This window comes from Scophthalmus maximus, chromosome 15, assembly GCF_022379125.1.
Source record: "Scophthalmus maximus strain ysfricsl-2021 chromosome 15, ASM2237912v1, whole genome shotgun sequence".
Taxonomy (NCBI): Eukaryota; Metazoa; Chordata; class Actinopteri; order Pleuronectiformes; family Scophthalmidae; genus Scophthalmus; species Scophthalmus maximus.
The window spans coordinates 5,550,696-5,568,555 of NC_061529.1; the positions used below are offsets into that span (position 1 = coordinate 5,550,696).

Below are 17,860 nucleotides of genomic sequence, written 5' to 3' on the forward strand. Positions count from 1 at the left end.
CTATCAGCATCAAACAGCATTTTCTGTTGGGCTATACACGCTGCCATCCCCTTACATGAACTTGTCATTATACAACTTATTATTATTATTATCATTATTTTTAATTATTTCTCTGAATGAAACTGCCCATACTGCTTATTTTGTTACCTTGGGTCTGGTTACCAAAGCAGTAAATGATTGAATAAGGTACTGTATCATCAGGCTCAATAGAAGCGGGCAAAAATAGCCAGTAAAGGACACGTTATTAAATTGACTCACCAATTACAGTGTGAACGCTATAATGTGAGTCGCTGAAAAGAAAAAGAAAAAAAGGTTTTCAGGTTGCCAGTCTCTCTTTGTTGAATGAGTATTCTCCTGGTGTTCTACTTAATCTTGGAAAAAAAACCAGATGAAATGCAAAAGTTGCAGAATTTTATAACCCTTCGTAAATAATTAGTCACGCTTATACACTCAGTAAAATGAAAACACAGCTATCGTGCTGTTATACACTGTAATCCTATATACGATAAGATGCTGACGAAATACACTACAGTAGACGTACAACAAAAGCACTGGCGTCTCTTACGGTGAAATTCTTTTCCGGTGACCTCCCAAATTAAAGGCACAAGGAAGAGAACACCTCCAAGTGAAAGAGTTTTTTGTGCACATTATTCTTCAAAAGTGCCCCAGGTCATGACAGTTACTGGAAAAGCTCGAGCCTGAATTAAAGCTAAACCCCCGACGAACGCATTTTAAAAACAATAATCTTTGCCCTCTATTTACTCCTCAAGGCGTCTGTTCGGAGACTTTTGAGGAATAACTTGCGGCGGTTCGTCGAGCTCATCTGTTGTGTCCAGTTTTGAGCATCACATGGTTTCTCAGCGGTTCATGAAAACCTCTGGTTCCACTCTTACATTGTGAACTTTTTTGTTGGAAGTTGAGTATAAATTGCTGAATTGAATGTAAATAAAATCATATGAAGCTCACCAACCCCTAAAGTCCACCAGTGGACACGCTGCAGCATGTTTGTTTGGTCTGTACCGAAAACCAAAAAATGTAAAAACGTGGCCTAATTGGCCGTGACCTTCTTTCGGAGCTGCACTTTCAGCCGGACGAATGAGCGAGCAAATCGAATCAGCATGTCTGGCATGACACGGCATAACGGCCACAATTGGCCGCCGTGGATCGTGATAAGTCAGCCTCGCGGGAATAAGTCACCACCTCTTCAATTAATGTGTTTGTGTAACTGCGGCTGGGACATCCGACGGTCTCGCTGTGAGCAAAGTGCTTGTTCCCATGGCTTTTGGTCATTGCTGTGGCCCCGTGCATTGAAGCGACACGCACGGACACCTTGACCTCTGCGAGGAGTGCACTGTTACACTCTCAATTCAGTAACGTGTACGTTTGATTACTGTGAATCTATACAACTTTTCAGCAGGGAGAAAAGCTGCAAGTGCTTCAGAAGCAGGTTGGTTGGGCTACTAAAAGAACCCCTAATCAGACGGTATCTATTGTGTGGCGTTTGTAAGATGTAAAGAATGAATTTATAAATAGTTCAGAAAGCCTTTTTGTGAAAATCCCCCAACTCTTCTGGACCAGAATTGATTAACGACTGCAGACTCACATGATTGAAACGGTGGATTAGTGACTTATGAACAGACTTGGTAGCTTATCAGAAAGTGTCAAAAACCATGAGCATTGATAATGGATTATCAACTTTTATTAGAAAACACATTGTGGGATTTATTAGAATAAAAAGAGCCTTATTAGAGAGCCTAAATACATAATCCGGGGATTATTATTTTGTATTTCAAAATGAATAGTTGTATTTATGGCAATTTAAGAAAAAGTCAAAAGTCTCCTATGATATTTACACCCTTTCAAAAGAACTATGATTCATTAATCTGCGATTTGCATCATTATGGAAATGATGGCGCAAATTTTACTGGAATTTATTTATATATACTGTATATATATATATAATTTATTTCAGAATTTATTCAGAACCAAAACATTTTGGATTTTTTTTGCAGGCCATGTTAGAACATCAATCTTGGAAAATAATCATCAGACAGTCTCATATGTAGTAAATCAAGCTGCAGCCTTTTTACCTGTTAGTTCAATGGATGTTAATGTCAACGATCTGCCTGCTGAGACAATTTTAATCATTATGAAAGCATTTCATAATAACAGCGTGAAATCAACAAGATTGTCAAGCCAACAAGGTTCTTCACAAAAATGAAAATCAACTGACTGGTCAAGTGCAGCTCTGGAGCAAAACAGACTTAACTTCATTTGGATATTAAATCGAGACATGTGGGCAGAGTCGGTGGGATGAACAACATACAAAAACCGTCTGACCAGTTGCCCAGACGCCACGACTTTCGACATGAAATGAGCCGACTGGAAAAGCTCGACCTTCAAATAAAAACATAAATAACTATTTATATCTCTGTCAGTTACCATTTTGATTCACTCCTCAAGTCTTCTGTGCTTTGAGGAATACTGTATATTGCACGATGGATGGATGGATAGATAGCAGTGGCTATGATAAAGGAATAGATTTATATCTGAAATACACTCATCCACTTTCTTATCAATGGTTAAATCAGAAGATTAAAACCACCCTTTTGATTTCTTCTGGAATGTTCGATGCAGGGGAACCCAGCCTCTGGTTTGATGACGGTTAGTGGCGAGCGCTGTGCAACACTTAAAGGGACAGGAAGTGACAATAATCCAATACACTTCTTTTTGGGCTTAAATTCAGAGAACATTTCTTCACGGTCCGCTAGCTGTCGGTTCTGTGTGAACGCCGAAAAAAAAATTCCGGTTTTCCGGGCACAGCCCCCGGAACTGTAAACTGAAAACACACACACACACACACAAAATGGTGCGGACCGCACCTCACAGGGCTGCAGGTTCGAGTCCCGGGCCAGTGCAGTCCAGAAAATACATAAATAATCTATAATAATCAATCTTTCTCCTGAATTGCTTACTGCCACTTTAACTCCAACATATCCCGTTAGTGTTCTTCTTGTTCTTTCCCTTTAACGTGTCTCCAACCGGCACCGTAGGCCCTCTCTAACTCTATTTGGCTTTACACTGTGCCATCCCTGGTGTCTGTCCTGGTGTTTCTCAGTTGGCCATCTTGCCGCCCCCCCGTGAGTGTGCCAGCCCGTGCCACAGGGTCAGAGGTTTACCGTCTCTCTGCACTAGAGGAACATGTCAACGTGTGTTCTTTTGCGTCTTCAAACCGAGCGCTGGCTCCCAGTCAGGCCTCCCAACAATGCGAGAGTCCTTAAATACTTTGACTGTCAGGAAGCATGTCTTTATATCACTTATTCAATTCAGTCATGTCCATTTTTTTTTTTTGTCTTTAATTTGTATCAGGTATCTCTATTAAAAATAGTTTGAGAGTTCGGCCGATTCATTTATTTTTCATATGATTATGTATCTGTGAAAAAAAATGACCTCCCCACTGAAAGCGTAACAGTCCAGTACAAGCGTGTCCAGTGTGTGTGTGTGTGTGTGTGTGCGTGTGTGTACACCTGCAGGGTCGTCCCTGGTTGTGAGGCTGAGGGCAGGTTTACCTTGAGCAACGGGGACGTGTCACCCCGTGGAGGAAGAAGGAGCGCGGGGCCTTGTCCGAACCCATGACAGCCATTCATGTTGATTCGATCAAATGCTCGGACACACTGGTGCCGTTGTGCGAGCCCTCAGCACGACTTCCCATAAGCTGAATTAATTTGAGTCACGCAACTTTGGGTAAATGAAAACAGCTGATGTTTTCTCCACCGATTACTGCAACTCTAACTCCGGAGGCCTGACGCGGTGTAATGAGATAACACGCGGGGGGTCTCACTGAGTCAGTCCGCGTGTGGGTACATGTCCCTTTTCCCCATGTTGGCGTCTAAATAGGAGTTTGTGCAAGAAACCGAAATCTGATTAACGTGTCCCTCCTTTTCATGCTTTGCCAAAAGTTCCTTGCTTTGTACATACAATGAGATTAGAAATCATTTTGAGCTCATTTGTGGGTATTTTGTTTTCCTTGTCTTTTCCTTTTTTTGGGGTGCACTTTTTTCACAGTATCCCTCTGTGATATAATCGGTCCACTTTACGCCACCATGCTGTCGTAAGAACCAAGAAAGCTTCACAAATTCGCCGTAACACGCTGCATTACAGAGATTAGCCTCTGAGAATACGGCTGCTACATGCATGTAAACATTTCATCAGGGTCATTCTTGAGATGATACCCGTTCGGTCTGTCGACTCTATTTGTTTTACTTACTCGTTAAATGCTCCACCAGGATTTTAACTCATGTTTCAAGACTGCCCGTGGGAGAGAGGCGCAGTATTTAAATGGTTCTATGATGGATATTGAGAAAAGAAAGATAAAGAAATAAAGATAAGACGAAAATGAAATGCTGCCAATCACTCAGATCACGTCACGATATTCTGTGGTGAAACACAAACTGCAGAAAACAACGGATGAAAGGTTTCCCAAAGTAGACCTTTGTCCTGGAGATTAGCAGATTCATTCAGGAATCCCGTATGTTTCTCGGCACATTGTCTTGTCGGGGGGTCTGCGTGGTTCTGAGCACCGAGCAGCACCGAGGCCAAGTGAGGTCAGGGGCTGACTGGTGAACAGGGGAGACGACATGTGAAGCTCACGACTGCAATTCATTTATTTATTTAAAAAAACAAACAAACCCCAAAAAAAACAGGCTTCTTAAATCAGAACCGGCTGACTGAAAAAGAAATAACTCGATTTCAACTAGAACTTTCAACTTTTAATCTTTTCAGACTTGAAATCAACTCAGTGAATGCAGTGTTTTGTTTCAGATATTTTCACTGGAAAGATTTGCTTATATTAGTTCATAACAAATGTAACGCTTTGATGAGTTTCCATGTTTAAATAACCCACAATAGAAACTGTAGAAATGATCAAGTCATAAACATTGGAAAAAATATGTACTTTAAGAATAATTGTCTTTATATATCCAAATAATTGGGACACAAATAGAAGAAAACATATAAACAAATGTTTACTAGTTTTACCAATATCATATCCTTTGACTATAAAGTATTTAAATAATTGAGTAGTGTTGCTGTCTGATCCTATGGGGTGTATATCTGTTGATCTGGATGAGCTGTCGCATATAATTGCTCTTACAGGGATACACAAAGGTGCATCCAATTTAAATCAATGCAATTCTATTCATTCATTTATCCTTATTAACCTTAAAAAGAGGTAATGAACTGTATGCCATGGGGCAGATAAAGGTAGCTACTGTTGTACTATAGACATCTACTGGGCAAAATGAATACTGCACCAAACTGCACAAACCTCAAGTTAAACAGGGGTTTGACCATAGACTGTATTTAACATGTGGTAGATAAAGTCCTGCATTCAAAATCCTTCTCAATTAAAAGTAAAGTATAGGAAATCAAATATACCAAATAAAGTAAAACGTATTATCACATAAATGTAGGCTACTTAAAGTATAAAAATATGACATAACCTATTAGATTTACTGTAACACTGAGTGTAATAGCTGCTCCAGTGCGTAAATGTGCATTTACTTTCCACAACAGGAAAATCGTTGGTCATATTATATATATATATATATATATACATATATAAATTGGCGATATGAGTCATCATCTGATTTTGCACATTTTGGTGCCATCGGGTGATTCAAGTTTGCTCTACTATTTCTCACGATGTTTAGATATTATTTAGTTGTTGTTTATTTAAAATAACTTCCAGAACTCTAATTCGGCTCCGTTTGGATTCATAAACGGAGAACTAAACAGCAGAAACACGTACGTGAAACTTTTCTCTTTCCTTCTCTGCAGGAAAGTGCAGAGCGGGTAAATACGTGTGAGTGTTTGAAACATGCCAGGTCTTGATCGGGTGATGACACAACGACACGGCCAGCCGCTGCTTGCGTCAGGGTTTATTTTGGGCCAAATCTTTGTGCCAAAACTCCAAATAAGTGTCAGAGTTGAACACTGGAGGAGTGTGACACATCAGGTTTGCAAAAAAGAAAAGAAAAGAAAAAATCCCCTTTAAGAAACAAAACCAGTGTGACTCAAACTCATGGAGGCTGATGGAAATTACTAATCACATACAGTATACTGCTGGCTGTGGGAAACTCCTGCACATCTTCACATCGACCATCCACTTCCCTTGTTCAAGTCGCGTTCGGTTTCTTTTTTCTGTATAGCCCCTCGACAGTTGGAGGTCTGCGGCGTGAGAACAAGACTGTGGTCAGTTTGAATTCCATGAAACTGAGAGGAAAGTTTTGTTTATCGTTGTTGTCATAAAGAAAAATGCCAACACACTTTCAGTAGTGGTAGTAGTCGTCATCTTTAAGATGCTTGGCGTCACCTCACAGTACTACTCTTTGCAGTAAGTAATACTCTTTCTGCTTAAAAAAGAACTAGTTTGCTTTGTTATGAATCAGATTCAATGGCCTGGCAGATCAAGTACACTCATCTTTAGCTGCAGGAGGATCAAGGGGGAAAGCGCCGGACAGACCATCCAGGACGGACTGGTCCAGCTGGACAGAGCCACTGCATCGGACAGCAGCTGCAAGAAGAGGTTCTGTGGCTGCTTCCCGCGTTAATACCCATAGGTCTGATGAGGGGCCGGGGGGGTTGGGATCAGCTCCTCCGGTCCACGTGGCCAAATATCCAGTTTCCATTTAACCTTTGGTACTTCAATAGCATCTTTGTAAACTTGCTCTTACTTGAGTAACGTGGATGCAGCAGGTTTTGCTTGTAACCGATCATTTTTACATTGTGCAACCAGTGCTCTTCTTTGTTTACTAAGTCAATGATCTGAAACAGACCTCCTCCATCAGTTTGTGACAGCAGTAGAAGTTGTCACACTTCAATACAGTCATTTAGAGGAAAACTCTTTGGGGGTTTTGTTTTGCTAAATGTGTGTCTGTGGCGTTATTCCTAAACTTGCCCTTAAAAGAATAAAAATAAATAAATAAACAAAGGAATAAATGAAGTTCAAAAGATAAAGTCAGGTCCTTCAGAAAGACTTTGCGCGCAGATGCCAAGTGCGCAACCAGATGTGCGCGCATCGACATGCACAAGAAGAAAAAAAAGAAAAGAAAAGAGAAAATCTCAAACCCAGACCAGAGAAGCGGTGGAGAGGGCGACATGCAGGGGAGAGAAGGCGTGATCTTCCGCACTGGTACCTGCTGCAGCCTGCATCTCTGGTCATGTCGTGAGTGTGTGTGTGTGTGTGTGTGTGAGTGTGTGTGTGACACAGAGAGACCTCTCGTGTACATGTGGAAACCTGCTGATCAAACGGAGAGAAAAAGGGGAAATGAAGAAGAGTCCTTGTGTGTGTGTGGTCGCCTCTCCTGCTTTAGACACGTTGACACCATAACTCCGAGGGAGGAACACACCGCCAGGTATGTGTGTGTGTGTGTGTGTGTGTGTGTGTGTGTGTTCGAGCCTCGAGAGGCTTAATTATGACAAAATAGCCTCAAACAATAATCGATGAAGTGGACTTTGTGGAATCTGAATTGATCTTTTTAGAACAGCTTTGTTGTCACGTTTTGTTTGGTTTCCTCATGATCCTGCAGCTTGTCATCACAAATGGTGCTTTATGTTCCTTCTAAAGAACTGAGATTATTCAGTTGAACAGATTCTCTTTTACAAAAGGAAGCAACAGGAGCCATCGAGTCGACGCTCCGTCATTGTTTCTATCTGCCATGAGAAGGTGTCAGCTGAGGAAGCAAGTGAGGAAGTGGCCCAGCATCTGTCTGTCTGTCTCTCTCAAGACATCCCAGCATATGCACATATGCGTTACAGAATAGATTCTGTAAGATGTAACATAACCAAGAGTAATTATAAAATTGAGTTACTTATAGAAATACTTTTCATACTTTACATCACCTGGTTCATACCGCTGCTTGGTTGCATCCCCGTGAGAGGATTGTTGGGCGAGGAAGGAATTCTTTTCTGCCTCTTGTTTTTATTTTTGACGTGACAGTTTTGCTCTCTAAGGTGTAAATCGCTACATTTCAAAGGTGCTGACTGGCATATTTTGTCACTCGTGGACTGGTCCCGTTCTGGAGCCATGTAGAAGAACTGGCCAGGCTCAGTCTGAAGGATATCAAACCTGCACCACATATAAAGCTGACATATGATCCTCTAATTTCTTATTTTGTTAAACTGGTAGGTGGATTCTGTTTTCTTTGGATAGAGCCAGGCAACCATTTGCCCCGTTTCCAGTCTTTATTGCTCAGCCAAGCTCTGGCAGTTTAGTCGTTAATTTACCATAAAGTCAAACTAACTTCCGTCACGAGGCCAGTGAACAGCTCCCGATTCCTCTTGCAGGTGAGATGAGGGACCGACTGTGCGAGCTGCAGTATTTCACCCCCGACCCTGCGGTGGCGGAGGAGCGCAGGCCTGAGGAGAACCACAACCGGTACCCCGGGGAAGAGGAGCCCCTGGAGCAGCATGCCATCGTGTTTGAGGGAGAAGACCTGATGGACGGCATCTACAGGGAGGCGCAGGCGATGAGGAAGGAGATGCTGCTGCTCAAAATGGACGTGAAGCGCCTCGGCAAGCAGAACACCAGGTTCCTCATGTCCGTCAGCAGGATCAGCAGCATCAAGCGGGACTCCAAGGCCCTGGGGCGGGACATCAAGGCCAGAGGGGAGGCCATTTACGCACGGCTGGAGAAGCTGGGGAGGCTGAGCAGGCACCTGGAGCAGGAGCACGGCTCTACCTCGGCTGTCGCCCGCATGGTGCGCTCGCAGTTGGTGTCCCTGACCAACGGCTTCCACGGCGCCATGTCCGAGTACAACGACGCCGAGATGGTGCAGAGGGAGAACTGCAAGACGCGCATCCAGAGGCAGGCGGAGATCATGGGCAAGGAGGTGAGCCGCGAGCAGATCGACGAGATGATCGAGACGGGCAAGTGGAACGTCTTCTCGGACAACCTGCTCCTGGAGGGGAGGACTGCCCGGTCGGCGCTCAGCGAGATCGAGAACCGGCACAAGGAGCTGCTGGAGCTGGAGAGCCGCATCAGGGACATTCACGAGCTCTTCTTCCAGATGGCCATGCTGGTGGAGGAGCAGGGCTGCATGGTCAACAACATCGAGGCCAACGTCTGTGCCACGGAGGACTACGTGGCCAAGGCTGCGACTCAGGTCAAGAAGGCCGCGAAGTACAAGAGAAACAATCCGTGCAAGAAAATCTTCTGCTGTTGCTTCCCCTGCTGCAATTGAGACGGCATTCCGTTCTCTTTTTCTCCGTAGTTTCTTTAAAGTATTGATCAAAATCATCCTCTCTAATATTCTGTTCATTTAACCCCCAACGAAACGGTGACAGCAGTGCAGTGCCCTGCAGTCATTCTCTTCACCGAAGCGGTTTCAAAACCCCGCGTTCATACGCAAACGGTGTTTAGTGAAATGTTGTGTCACATGACTGAGAACAGCCTTTGCATGTTTACTGTAGAGACGTCTGAGCTATTATTGTACTGCGCAGCTCTCAGCCGTCTTTCCCATTCAACCTTCACCTTTGTAAGTCGCTGTGTAAGATATTGAAGTGCTGTAAAGTGCAATTTTTGCTCGTGAATAAATGCCCCTAGTCGACAGCCGAGCTTGAAAACTGGAACTATGAGCCTATTTCTTGTCACGGCCGTTGCTTCACACTTCTTTGGAAACACGGTTGTGGTGAGCTGGGAGGGCGCGATCGATTGCTGTGGTTTGTGTAACATGTCCGTCGCCCCTGTGTGTAGATTACAGCAATAGGCCTTTGTGGCTTTGTGCTTCTCGAGACTCCACCCCCCCTCCCTCCCTCATTCTCACTGATGAAACTGTCTGAGCTTCAATGGCATGATTCCCTGTGGCTGTTACTGACTTTGGCTTCCGGCACAAACAGCTCAAATCACACACATTTTTGTTGCGGGGCAGGTTTCTCCTCTGATTTTTTTCAGGCAGAGTGAAAGAGGCGACAGAAAGAAGAGGGGAAACTGATGGAGGTGGGGGGGGGGGGGATGGGGGGCAGAGGAGTTTCTGTTTGCACAGCAGGCCCGCCTCTCTGCCCTGTGCAGTGTAACGGTAGTTACATTAAAATGAGATCCCTTTATGATTTGTGTGTAAAATGCCAGATGGCATCTGGTGAACTGAAGCGGAGATCCTCCCTCTGTGACTGGGAACCATCAACAGTACATGAGAGACACCTCTGCCCTTTTGTCAGTGTGGAAATGTGTGTGCAATGATTGCACTTCCTCAGCAGCGCTCCCACACAGCATGTGTGTGTGTGTGTGTGTGTGTGTGTGTGTGTGTGTGTGTGTGTGTGGGAGCATTTACCACCAGCATGACTGGCTTTATTTGCGTCGTGGGGTTTTCAAAGGTACACTCACCTGTGGTCCGCCCATGTTTGCGGTAATCCCGTCTCTGAGTCACCCTGATGATCCGTGACGTCAGTTACTATGCACACACCAGGATGGCCGAGTGGTTAAGGCGTTGGACTTAAGATCCAATGGACAATAGTCCTCGTGGGTTCGAACCCCACTCCTGGTAGGAAGTGTGAGGTTTTTAACTCGTCACCCAGTCACTACACATGAGGAGAAACAATCAGTGAAATGTAACGGGAGGAGTTTTGGAAATGTGCACATACTGAATATAGCATTCCCCATTTCTGCTAAATGTGTTCATCCCTTTGAATTTTCACTGCAGCAGATATTTCTGTTTCATCTAGATACAGTTGGCCCTTTCGCATAGGAGCAATTGTTTGTGACTCTCCTGTTTCTCAAGCGCTCGCTATTTATAGCAATGGTGCTTATTGTCTCGACTAATTTTTTATATAGCAGGCCACTGACAATCAACGAAGCTGCATAGGTTCAGAAACCGCAAAGAGGAAACAGCTGACAAACTGTAACCAGGTCATATTTTGATATATTGTTTCCCTGTGTAAATTTGGGACGTTTGGGGTTAATACTGGCAGCACATTTCACCTGGAATCTCGGTGTTACGTCAACACATGCACACGTCATCTGGTCCAGACGTGGACGCAACAGTGGCCCCCGACCACAGGTATCCAGAGGACAGGGTTGACCTCTGACCTGTGTTGATTCCCCCCCACAGGTATTTTAACACAAGAAAAGTTGACACAAGAAAAAACGTCTTAATGTGGTCCTTGTTTCGGATGATTCGTCAGTAAGGATCAGTCAACACAAAGCAAAAATTGTGAGGCCAATGATCTAATCATTCATTTAAACTTATACCACTAGAAATAATTTCAATGCTCATTTTGTTTTTCACTTTAAATTAAAAAAAAGAAGAGAAAAAAAGGTCTTTATCACATTAGAATAAGATATCTAGTTGTTTTTTTTATTGTTAATTATACCAACAACCTGAGTAACTATAACTATATAGTACATACAAAAACATGCGATTCACCACATTGGAGGGGTATTGTAACATTTCCTCCTCTCTCCGGGCCTCTTCCTTTTTCTTTTTAATCTGTGACAGGGAACTTGTGGTGATCTGGTGCCATCTAGCTGTAAGAGCTGGGACAGTTTTCGTGAATCAGTTCTCTCGCACTTTCACACCTCTGTCTACAACACCTCTGTCTACAACAGATAAAAGCCATTATTGATATTGGACCATTATAGTCCCGATACAAACACGGGATTTACTGGCCTGAAATTAGACCTTTTTTCCATTCATTTGCGAACACTTTAATCTTGTGATAATGTACCTAAAGGGTTAAATATTTTTGTTAGTGGTGTCAGTGGTGGAAACAGCTACATGATAAAAAAAAATTCAACAATTAAAAACCGACAGACTGTTTATTAAAATGCTTCAAAAGTCAAACAAATGAAGCTGGCATATTGTTGTGAAAAACAAACACACACACACTTCAACATTTTGATGAATATGCTGATATACTCCAGGTGCCTGCAAAGACCTAACTGCATTATGAAAAAAACAAAACAAGAAAAAAAACAAGAGTAGAGGTATGAGAATACTTTAATGCTCAGGTCCCCCATTCCACTTCATTTAAAAACGGTTAAACCCTGAGGAATGAGGCATACTGTCAGATCTGGATGAAATTCATCATGATACAAGATTTTTCTCACTCAATGTAACAGCTCATATGAAAATATATCCTAAACTGAGATATCAACCGTACGAACGAGTCTGCAACTGGACTGACCGGTTCATTTCACATCAAACTCACATGCAGAGCACAAAGGGAACACCCCCTCCCCCCCAGCATCCCGATTTAAAGTTTTACAGTACATGCCTTTCATGTGCAAATCAATTATCCAAATACAAATCTTGACATTACAGAGGCAGATTCTTTTTCTTTTCAAATAAAAAGTACCAATACAAAAAAAGAAAAAGAAGAAAAATAAACCAAACACAGATCGAGATTTATCAGAATAAAAAGGCAGATTAAACATTGCTCGTGCTTTACATCGGACTTCAAAAATACAAAAACAACAAAAACAAAAACCCCTACTATTTTCTCAAAGAACTATCTTGTTTTCGTTCTTTCTAACCAGTAATCAAACACTTTTCTGTGACATTTTCAACCAAGAATGTAAGATATTTTCTCATGTTATGGAGTAAATATGTCATGTGTTGTTAGACCTTGATACTTAATCCAAACAAGCTTTGATCACTTCACGTTTTTAAAGAACATTCAAACAACATTTTAGCTGATTCAATGCCAATCACGAAAAACATGTAATCTGTTATTCCAGCACTGCAATACACACACACGGTTATGTTATTATAATACTGGGTGGTACACCAGTCAGCTGTAAGACCCCACAATAATCAAGTAGCCGACAAGTCAATGTGTCGCTCTGAGCAAATCTTGTTCTCACACACACACACACACACACACACACACACACACACACACACACACACACACACACACACACACACACACACACACACACACACACACACACACACACACACACACACACACACACACACACACACACACACACCAGCTCAATGGCTGAGTACTACTGCGAGACAAAGCGTTAACGCTATAACCCTGAGACGAGAGAAACATTTGAACACGGTGGACAGGTGGTTCCAGAAACATACAAACATGATAAATAATAAACGTGAACACAATTAGTGAGGCTCGTGACCGGAGGGAAGTGTGTGTGCCCGCTTTTAGTTCTGAACACCTGGCCTGCAGGGTTTCATGAGGTCTGACGCTGAGGGAAGGAAACCAAGCTTCCTCGTCGTCGTCACCGACAGTCGCCGTCTGATGGATTCTTAATATTCACTGCGTACATTCTCGTTTTTCACTTGCTACATTTAGATTTTTGGAGGAAAAAGAACTCACACAACAATTGCTGGTTACCTATCAGAGTAGCTGATATAAAAAGACAAACCACTGCTAAAAATATATATATATATATATATATATATATATATATATATATATATATATATACTGCCATTTGGCTGGTGAATAGTCTATGCACTATCATCCTCGTCCTGACGAACACGTCAGTCCGTTAGTCCAACATGAGAGAACAACTGAAGAAGATTGACCGCCTGCCTTTGTCACTGCCGAAGCTTCAGCGACACACACACACACCCAAACCACAAATCCCTAAACACACAACATTTAAATGCGATGGCGGTGCTGGTAACGTTAACAGCCACAGTGACGCAGTTCCATCGCCGCGTATGACGGCGTACACCGTGCAGCGGCTACCACTCGTGTTTTTGGTCAGTGTGAAAATGTAGGATTTAAGCCGTGAAATCTAATGAGCCTCGAAGCAGCACACGGGTGGTCACTCCAGGTATCGGGATAAGATATTAAAAACCGTGCAAAGATAACCGGTAAACTGTTAGGGCTACAAATCTCACCGAGATGTTCTGGACAACCTAAAGATTAGAATATCAAGTGTATCACAAGTTAAAGCTCTACTCTTACCTCCAGTGTAGCACACAGTACTGACTTTTTCCTTATAAAAAATAAAAATCTATATCATAACGTCTGAGTATTTACACTATGTCAGAGTAGATTTTAGGTAGAACTTCAGTACGATGGTGTCATTAAATTCATTGTAGTGTAGGATACAAGGTTAGTGATTAAATTGTGATTGTTACCGTCCGGATCTGTGATTGCAGAACGTCGAATCAGCCCACTATTGGCTTTGTCTTATTTATAGGAGTGAAGATTTTTTTTAAGGCTGGAAGGAGACTAATGTCTGTAAACACTGTAAACACTGGAGGAATTCTGAAGGTCTCAGAAATGTCCAAAACGTGACTTCTTCACTTATGCTACTGGTTTGAGAACTGAGCGTAAGCACCGGCCCTCTTTCGTGAGCTCCCTGGTGAAACACATGCACGGCAGAGGGATGGCCTCCTCCCGGCGAGAAATCTTATTGAACTTGCACTTCTTGAGGTGGTCGGCAATGCTGCCGATGTTGGCAAACTTCCACTCGTTCACTGTACCGAAAGCTGTGCTGAATCGCCACACCTGAACGAAAAATCAGAATTGAAACCATTACTTTTCATGCAGTGCACATTATCATACCTTGTTTCCATGCAGCAGACGAGTGAGACTGTAACTGCGAAGAAATGTTCTGAATAAAATGGCTCACCTTGTCTGTGATCTGCCACGAATGAGAGCCGTCTGCACGCCGCTTCTTCTCCCACAGCAGGACGACCATACCGCGCATCTGGAGCAGACTGGCACACACATCCCTCATAGTGCGGGACGCTCGGGATAGTTGGCACAAGCTAAAGCTGTCCAGGAAGCTTGCTACGTGTTGCAAGATCTCAAATGGAAGACTGCTGAGTTGATCGCACCGAGAGCCAAAGTGGCAGGTTTTTCTAGGAATGCTTTCCCCAGTTTTTAAAGGTAGTCCGGGCTTAACCCCAAACGAGCCGAGGTGCCTGTCATGGATGATTCGGAAGCCCTGCACAGATGGGCAGAATCGTCTTTGGGAATAGGTGCAGCCGTAGTAGGCCAAGGGGCAGCGTTGCTCCATCCAGCCGTTGAGTCCAGCGTGGATATCCCCGTGTACATTTTTGAAATGAGATGCAAACTCGTCCCGCCGGAACAACTGCCCACACACAAAAGTGAACATGGAGCGCTGCTTGGTTTGGTATCGAGCCACACATTCGAGCACGAGGTCCAGCCTGAGCGTGTGGAAGGGGCTGGGGTTGGAAAGCTGTGGGCTGGCGTGATCGCAGGCTGAAGCCGAAGCAATGTCGCCCACCATGGTGTTGGTTGCGAGAATGGCTGAAGGGAAGGAGAATGTCTGAGTACCAAAGTCAATGTGGTAGCCGTCAACAAATCTGCTGTCTGAGATTCCCCTGCCCCCCGGAGAATCGCCAAGGCAAAAGAGCAAAGCTGCAGTGATGAGGTCAATGCCGTGGAGGCCCATGGGGTCGTCGGCTACCTCCAGGTCCGACGTGTCGACTGCCTTGTCTTCCATCTTTGCTCGAAACAAGTAAGGGTCTGACAGCAGAGCTCGGCGTCCATTGAATGTAAACATACTTATTCCTCTGAGGACTTCTACATTCTGTAGTTTACGCTCCAAGCACCTATACCTGAGTTCGGTGGGTAAGTGTTGCAAGAAGTTATTTCTCACATGGTCAGACAGCAGGAATGGCATTGGGGGTGAAAGTGGTGCTTGTTGTGGCACGGGAGGCCCGAGAGCCACGAGGGGCACGTAATTCTGGGGCATTTCTGGCCAGATGAGGTGTGAATCATTTATTGGCTCCTCAATAATTTCTTCCTTTTCCTCAAAAAACAACTCTACGAAATCAGTTTCTTTTGCCCAGCCAGTTCCCTCTTCTCCTCCATCTGTCCCCACAGAACAATCGACTCCGCCTACCGCCCCGAGCTCGCACTCGGAATCAGAGTCACTCTCTTGCATATCTACATTCTTCCCACCCTCGGCAACATAAACACTGTGATTATCACCATTTTCTCCGTTGCGGAGTGCTCCGTTCTTATCAGTCTTTTCCCCATTTAGATTTCCAACGATTACATCAATATCCTTGGAATTAGACAGGATATCCAAGGCCACTGCTAAACTCCTGCTCGCATCCAGTGAGTTGCTGTACAACTCAGTATAGGGCTCTTCTTCCATTTCCACTGTTCTGTTTCCCAACACTGCCTCTGGTAAACTTGACGCCGTAGCCATCTTGTCACTTTCGTCTGTGTCTTTGACTCCATTCTTTGACAGGGTGGTCGTAACCTTCAGGGACTCCAGCAGCATCCGCTGATCCTGCAGGGCCAAGGCCATGTCTAGCTGCTCCACCTCGTCAAAGTCTTTGCTCAAGTTTTCATAGGACTTGCGATCAGCGTAGCTCACGGGCCAGCGGTTCCACTCCATGGTACAACACACAATACTCGCCGGGCAGGTCTCAAGGTGTTGTGCCATCCTGATCCTTGGAATACTGAAGGGGCAGCCGAACACGCTGTTTAGGCACGGCAGGCGCTCATACGAACACAGCAGACGGTGCTCCTCGAGTTTGCACGAGTGAAAGACGGCGCCGCACACAAGGGGGCAGCTGATGAGGTCGCAAGAAACCCCTGCTTCTGGTCTCACCATGCATCTTCTGTTGATGCACTTGAGGCAGTGGGGGTGCAGATTCTCCATTGTTCCCGTGTTGATCCTTGTCCGCTCGAGAAACGGGGGCGAAGTGTTCAACCCTGAAACAAAGTCAGCAAAAAAACAATATTTGGCTCACAACTCTCTGATTACTATAAACAAGCAATGATGCCAACAGTATTTTTAGGGGGAGCACATGGAGTCCTCGGATAGAACAGGCCGTGTCGGTGTTACATTATCCCATGGACATTAATGCACAACACACTGACAACACAACACACGTGATCGGTCCCATGCCTTCGAAGAACTCTGCTCTCTCTCTCTCTCTCCGTTTCACAACACCCTTCTTAGATGTCATGGTGACCCACCGGTTCTTTCAAGACTCCGGGGCGAACCTGACCCCCTCACCTTTGAGGAGCTCAGAGCTGCCCTTCGGTGACAGGTCAGACAAACCCTGAAGAATGTCAGCTGGTCGTTCACACTTGTTCGTCTGCCCCAGCCGCGTGAAGCCTACGAGGTAAACACCTCTGGATCACTAGCCGCGGGTTTATTTTGGTGGTGACGGGATAATGCACGCTGGCTCAAAGGGGGGGGGACACCACCAAACTATACATTGGTATAATGCCGCAAGCCCAGACAGCAATGCCGCACGGGAGAGCTATTGTTCAGGTGCCGGTCACAGCTAGCTGGCTACATTACGCGGGGGCACAACTAGCATACGGTTAGCAAACAGCTAAAAACACCATCGAGCACAGCAGCCGGTTCTTATCATTATCACAAAGTGCAGTCTCGGCGCCGATCATATTTATACACAGTCTGAATGAGTCCACGTTGCTGTCGTGATAACTGCGCAACAGAAAAAAAATTCGCAGTGTTGAGTCACCAAGTTTTTTTTTTTTCCAAAGTTAAACAAAAGAACATCAACAACATGGCCAGCCAGTTAGCATTAGCATTAGCAGCTACACTTCGTTAGCCATGCTAGCTAGCTAGCTAGCTAGCTTCTGGAAACTGCTTACCCGAGTTTACGTGTGCGTGTTATTAATATCTCTCCACTTGCACCCGCATCCGTCGACAGCAGCAACGCCGACACTATGTCCACACTGTCGGCCCACGGTGCCGAACGTGTCCACGTCTTCTTATTTATAAAAAAAAAAAGAGAGAGGGAGGGAACTGCTCGCTGTAGTTTCGCCGTTCGGCTGGAAGACCTTCGCTGCTCTGAGTCGGCGGCGCGGCGGCGTGTGTGTGTGTGTGTCGGTCGGTGGGGCGCGCACGCCGCAGAGT

General features: G+C 44.5%; 2 protein-coding genes and 1 non-coding gene across 4 annotated transcripts; 2 read left to right on the forward strand and 1 right to left on the reverse strand.

Moving 5' to 3' along the window:
- Nucleotides 1-7,121: 7,121 nt before the first annotated feature.
- Nucleotides 7,122-9,624, forward strand: stx11a (syntaxin 11a). Of its 2 annotated transcripts, none has more exons than XM_035609849.2 (2): nucleotides 7,122-7,415; nucleotides 8,347-9,624. In XM_035609849.2, the coding sequence occupies exon 2, from the start codon at nucleotides 8,352-8,354 to the stop codon at nucleotides 9,240-9,242; it is 891 nt and encodes a 296-aa protein (XP_035465742.1). In that variant the 5' UTR covers nucleotides 7,122-7,415; nucleotides 8,347-8,351; the 3' UTR covers nucleotides 9,243-9,624. The 2 variants fall into 2 exon arrangements, with proteins under 2 accessions (XP_035465742.1, XP_035465743.1); XM_035609850.2 differs by lacking the exon at nucleotides 7,122-7,415 and adding an exon at nucleotides 7,577-8,184.
- An 834-nt stretch (nucleotides 9,625-10,458) lies between these two features.
- On the forward strand, nucleotides 10,459-10,541 carry trnal-uaa. Its single transcript has one exon. It is a non-coding gene; the product is annotated as a tRNA-Leu (tRNA).
- Nucleotides 10,542-11,793: 1,252 nt separating this feature from the next.
- Nucleotides 11,794-17,799, reverse strand: fbxo30a (F-box protein 30a). Its single transcript, XM_035609848.2, has 3 exons — nucleotides 17,596-17,799; nucleotides 14,615-16,680; nucleotides 11,794-14,490 (listed from the first exon to the last, which is right to left on the reverse strand). Exons 2-3 carry the CDS (start codon nucleotides 16,625-16,627, stop codon nucleotides 14,287-14,289), a joined length of 2,217 nt encoding a protein of 738 aa, XP_035465741.1. The 5' UTR covers nucleotides 16,628-16,680; nucleotides 17,596-17,799; the 3' UTR covers nucleotides 11,794-14,286.
- Between the last annotated feature and the right edge of the window lie 61 nt (nucleotides 17,800-17,860).